The sequence below is a fragment of the Aphis gossypii genome, unplaced genomic scaffold, assembly GCF_020184175.1.
Source record: "Aphis gossypii isolate Hap1 unplaced genomic scaffold, ASM2018417v2 Contig00842, whole genome shotgun sequence".
Taxonomy (NCBI): domain Eukaryota; kingdom Metazoa; phylum Arthropoda; class Insecta; order Hemiptera; family Aphididae; genus Aphis; species Aphis gossypii.
In genome coordinates this window covers 11126-17348 of record NW_026083315.1, presented here as the reverse complement: position 1 = coordinate 17348, position 6223 = coordinate 11126, and the positions used below count along the sequence as shown (strand labels likewise).

Below are 6223 nucleotides of genomic sequence, written 5' to 3'. Positions count from 1 at the left end.
TACTTAGAAATTAATATAAGCATAAATAATTCAATATTATGTGTATTTCTAAAACAATTTACTTTTTCAGAGCTTTTGTCCTTTTTAGTTTTACGTTTCATAACATCAAATAATGCTTTGAGCTAACTGCTGGATCTTGGTCCAGTAGTTTGCAATGCATTTTAACTTGTAGTAATATTTTCCCAAACACTACATTTCATTTTGTTTGTAGCACCATCAGTCTAATTTAAAACATGGGCAGAAAATGTTTGCATTTAATGTTTTAATTATGTTCCAACTTAATACAATTTATTCTAAACTGAAATAAGTACACACCTTGATGTTTTCAACTACACTTAACTATGGTTTAATCAGAGGAGTATTTAGGCACAGGCCCTATAGGCCCGTGCCTAGAGCGGCAACGTAAGAGGACGGAAAATTTCAACGATATATTTAAAAAGTTTTTTTCATTTTATGAAATCAAACTCATCTAATTTTTTGTTCATGCAAAATTAAACATCTATCTATAATATATATAAATATATTAGATTCTATATGTACCTACTATATTATATACAATATACATACGAACATAATACGAACACATGGATAACAAAACATATGCGGGTTCGATTTCTTAAAATAAAGACAAACAAGCAAACAGTATAATAGTTTATAGTTAGATAATGACAGAGAAATACCCGCTTATCGTTGTGTAGCCGCCCGTCTTTAATTATTATTCCAATTCATTTAAAACTACATTCAATTTTATATAAACTGTTCATTACTCATTTATTGTTGGACACTTTGACACACCACCACACGAGACATGCGGGCAGGACAATTTGCAAATCTTGACGACAGGTAATTTGTAAATTTATAACTTCATTATTATAAAATTATCTTCTACGTAAATTTTCTTAGAGATTTTATTTTAATTAAACTAGGTTATAAGTTGTAACAATGGCTGACGGTAGGAAAAGGTTAAGTGGACACGAGTACAAAAGATTGTCGAAATTAAAGAACGAAAGGGAAATGAATATTTTAAATAAAACTCCGAAATTGCATACGTATTTTAAATAAAATCCTGATTCGAACAGTGGTGAAAGCATAGATGTAGAAACCCAACAAGTTGAAATAAATACAATTATCGATAATAATTCTGAAAAAAATGTAGTCACAGAAAAAAATTTCAATGAATCCGAAAATTTACTTCCCATTTTTTTGAAACCGATCTCGATAAATGGTTGATTAATGAATCTTTTCGTAACTATGTAGCAAAACATGGCATACATCAAAATCTATCCGATGATTTTTCTTATTCCGGTCGAAAATATAATGACAAAACACGGTATTTAACAAAACAGTTATTTCAGAGGAAAATGTTAAATGGTGAATTTGCATTACGTTCATGGCTTGTATATTCTAAAAGTAAAGGTGTAGTATTTTGTGGGCCTATTCGTTTATTTGAAAAAAGTTTAAACAAAATTCAACTTGTAACAGAGGGTTATAATGACTGGAAAAATGCCAATCAGCGTTTCAATTGGCATGAAAATAGCCAAGAACATAAAAAAATTCAATTATAAAATTAAAATTACGAGGTAAAGAACTCGGAAAAATTGATAACAGTTTAGTACTACAACTACAGGAAGAGACTATATTATACTGGAGGAATGTTTTAAAAAGGGTAGTTGCTACAATAAAATCACTAACTTCTAGTGGATTACCGTTACGTGGTCATAATTCTATTTTTGGCTCTAATCAAAATGGAAACTATATGATGTCTTTAGAATTATTAGCTCAATTCGATTCATTTTTAGCAGATCATATTGCACGTTTTAGTAATAAAGGAAGCGGTACAACTTCTTATTTATCACACGGTATTTGTGATGAGTTTATACAATTAATTACGAAAAAAATGAAAAATACTATAATACAAGAGTTAATGAAATCTAAATACTTTTCAATAAGCGTAGATTCTACCCCAGATATCTCTCATGTCGACCAACTTTCTTTTATGGTGAGATATGTACAGCATAACGGGGAGCCTATTGACCGTTTTTTATGTTTCACTCCTAATACAGGACACAAAGCTGAACAATTAGTAGATGCTATTTTAAATATTTTAAAGGTTTATAACATTGATATTGCTAATTGTCTAGGACGGGCATATGATAACGCCAGCAATATGTCCGGCATTCATACAGGTTTGCAGGCCCGAATAAAAACATTAAGCCCCTTAGCTTATTTTGTACCATGCGCTGCGCACTCTTTAAATCTAGTAGGAACATCTGCCGCTGAATGTTGTAGTAATGCATCTTCATTTTTTGGACTTATTCAACAACTTTACAATTTTTTCACAGCATTTACTCATAGATGGAATATTTTACACGACAATATGAAGCAAAACTCATACACACTTAAATCTTTATTAATAACTAGATGGTCGGCTCGCGCGGATGCATGTAGAGCTTTAAATGCATCATGGTCAGAAATAATAAACTCATTATTACTTATTAAAAATAATGAAAACGAAAAATGCATTACCAGAAACGAAGCCAAAGGTCTATATAAAAGTTTACAATCTTTGGAAACTGCATTTTTGACCGTTTTTTGGACATATGTATTAGATCAGTTAAATATAACTAACAAAACTTTACAAGGTACTGCAATTGATATTGGTACAGCTTCAAAGTTATATGCATCGCTTATTAATCTTATTCAAGAAAATCGGGATAGTTTTGACTATTTTGAAGAACAAGCAAAAACTATGTCAGGAATTGAATTATATCAAGATACAAAGACCCGTTTTAAAAAGAGGAAAGTATTTTATGATGAAAAAAGCGATACTGATACATCAATGAATGGCCGAGAAAAGTTTAAAATATTTACATTTTATGTGGTTATTGATCGAATAGCAAGTGAATTAGAAAAACGGCGACAGGCTTATGATTTTTACTACACTAAATTTATCGTACTCCACAAGCTTATTTCTTTAAGTGTTTTGGAAATAATAGAATATGCCAATAAGTTACAAGAATGTTACAAAGATGATATTGAAAAAGCATTTTCAAAAGAATGTATACATTTTAAATCCTATTTGGAATCTTCAAATAAACAAATGAATTGCATTTCTCCTTTACAAATGTGTAAGTTATTACGAGAAGATACTCTTACGGACGTGTATCCTAATATAGATATTGCACTTAGAATATATGTTTGTACTCCAATTTCTAACTGTACTACTGAGCGTTCTTTTTCATGTCTTAAACGAATCAAAAATTATTTAAGATCGACTATGGGTACTAAAAAACTCAATAGTTTGGCTATATTGAATATCGAAGCGGATTTACTGTCGACTTTAAATTGCGATGATTTAATTGATGCATTTGCTGAGGAAAAAAGTAGAAGAAAAAGTTAAAAGTTTTAATATTTGTAATTTGATGTTAATTAATAATGTATATTTTTTAATATAATAAATTGTATATTTAAATATGTTTTATAAATAATTTTTGGAAAGATTGAGGGGGGGGGGGAGGCGGCGAATTGGAAAGTGCCTATAGGCGGATAAATCTTAAATACGCTACTGGGTTTAATTAACTTCAATAACATATGTTTTTCTGCATCATTGATATTTTTGCTTCTACGTTTAATTATATTAGACATATTGTAGTAATATAATTTAAAAAACAAAATTTCAATTTACATCAAATGTATTAGTTGTCACTTGTCGGTACTCAATAGCCAAATACTATAGATCTATAGTATTTGCACAGTATTTGTCAATAGTCGATATAAATATAAAATCGATAATCACCATTCGCAATTCGCTAAATAGTTGAAGCCATCGGTAACATTTCAAAAAATGATGATAACAAAAACGACTGATTTATCATTTATTGAATATATCAAACTACCATGACCAAGGTAAGTCATCAAATTATTTTATAATTATTCAACATTTTATGCAACAGTGATGTACTTAATGAAACCGATAACGATATTTATATAATGGTTTATCGACCTGATAGCAAACCTTATCGTGCTGTTTTTATCGATCGTTTATGCAACCCGGCATTAGTACCTTAGTTTTATCAGATCAATGAAGTTATAGAACTCTTTTGAATATTTATCGAGCCAAAATCGAGTCTACAACTTATCGAACCGATAACATAATATTTATTGGATTAATAAAACTTATTGATCTTTTATGCAACCAGTCAAATTGATATCGATTCGATAACCCTAGTTATTGGTCGTTTGTGAAACCGGGCAATTATATTTAATTACGAGTGCTCTGTGTAAAATAATATATGATAACATTTGATAGCAATATCTGTCGGTCAAGGTGTATATATACCAAGGTTTATAGATAGTAGAGGTTGCCTCAAAGTCATGTAAACAATACGGAATTCTCGCAGCGCCCATCTCACTCATGACGTCACCCGGCGTACAAATTAATAATTATTATGTACATGCGTACTGTAATTTACTATATTACTGTACTTTACTGTATTCTTACATTTTATATTTTATTAGATAGATACTTACTAATGTTTTACTATATACATTTTTTCACTTTTATTCTGTATTATGAATATTATTATATTGTTTTACATATAAATTGATTTAATATCATAAATACGAGATAAAAAAAAAAAAAATATCTAATAAACATTTTTTTCAAAATAATAAGGTACCTGTAAAACGTATTGAATAAAGGGAAAATGCATCTATATTACTATAACAATTGTATTTGATTAATAATTACTATATGAACATGTAAATACTGAGTTGAAATATTTTACATAACTAAATATAATATAAAATATTACATAATAATTATAATATCTCATAATATTTATTCAGAGCCATTTATAAGTTTCTAATTTTACCTTAACGGTTACATTGTATTTTTTTAACATTATATTTATAAACAGAATATAGATGATTTTTAGTGAATTTTTTAAAGAGCCATTCAGTTCTTAAAACTAATGTTTTGAATTTGTTGCTAGGAACTATGGTCCACCGTAAGATAAATGATTAATCCAAGACGGTAAACTATAATCATGACAGGAAGACATTTTAGATTTCATTAACTCAGTAGTTGTAGATCCAATTTCTGGATACTTAAATCTATACTTTTTGGCAACCAACCATTAAGATTCAGGCATCTTTATCAGTCATTGAATTCAATAAAGATGTATCTAGAGACTCACTTTCACTAGCATATCTGTCACTTGTTCTAATTTCTTGTCATCATTTTTATAATTCAATTATTTCAGTTTTTAAATACGGTTGATAATACATATGATCTGCATCTGAGGACTTTTCATTACTCTCATGTTTGTCATCTGTCAGTTCTATATTCGTCATATTTATATATTTATTTAAATTTTTAAAACGTGTGATATACATATTCTTCGTTGTTGTTATCTTGTGTATCTTAGAATAAGAAGAGATACCTGGGTTTTTACCAATAGAATCATTCGCAATCTGTGTAACGCATTTAGTGGCTAAGGATGATCATTTAATCCTCATCTTGTGCGAAGTTGAGAAAATAAGTTTTCCAAAGCATCTTGATTAATTTTGCTCGTTAAGAGATATTGTAATCCATTTTCTTTCAAAATATTTAGCAGATGACAGGTACCGTTTACATGCATTAATATGCCCTTTTGAAATGTTTGTAGGGTTTTTTTCCAATACATTTCATCTTTGAAATTGTGTCATACACATTGTCAAATAGCAATTTCGATTCCTCTATATGTGTTCCATATGGTGTTTTAAAAGGTGTAACTTTATTATTTGGATGAGCAACATTTTTTTGATCAAGCCAATTGTTTATCAATTCAATAAAATCAGCTGTGTCATCGTTGAGTTTAATGTTCTTAATAGGCTTATAATGCTTCAATGCTATTGATGTTGTGTGTGACAGAAGCTGTGTAGCTAATTTCACTTTCTGACGTTGTGAACCTTCACAAGTTAAGTGTTCCTTGCTTAATTTGTGACAGACACCAAGTTCTGAAGACATCATAGTTACTAATGCTTCCAGTGGTTGTTTAGTAATTATTTTATCGTCTAACTGGAATCCGGTATCTAGCAACCAATTACGGACTCGTTTTAAAAGATGAGGTGAATCTGGAACACATATAATCTTCCTTCCACTAGGAATATAAAATACAGGTTGTTCATAATTTATCTCCAATTCCTTCCATAGTCCCAAATTGCCAACTCCACAATTACA

The 6223-nt window shown here is 29.5% G+C and overlaps 1 protein-coding gene across 1 annotated transcript; it reads left to right on the top strand.

Moving 5' to 3' along the window:
- The first annotated feature begins 1759 nt into the window (after window positions 1-1759).
- LOC126555418 (zinc finger MYM-type protein 1-like) lies at window positions 1760-3400 on the top strand. The gene has a single exon (XM_050210339.1). It carries the CDS (start codon window positions 1760-1762, stop codon window positions 3398-3400), a length of 1641 nt encoding a protein of 546 aa, XP_050066296.1.
- The last annotated feature ends 2823 nt before the right edge of the window (window positions 3401-6223 follow it).

Coding starts and splice junctions, on each gene's coding strand:
- LOC126555418 (XM_050210339.1), top strand. CDS start 1,760: ATGTCTTTAGAATTATTAGCTCAATTCGATTCATTTTTAGCAGATCAT.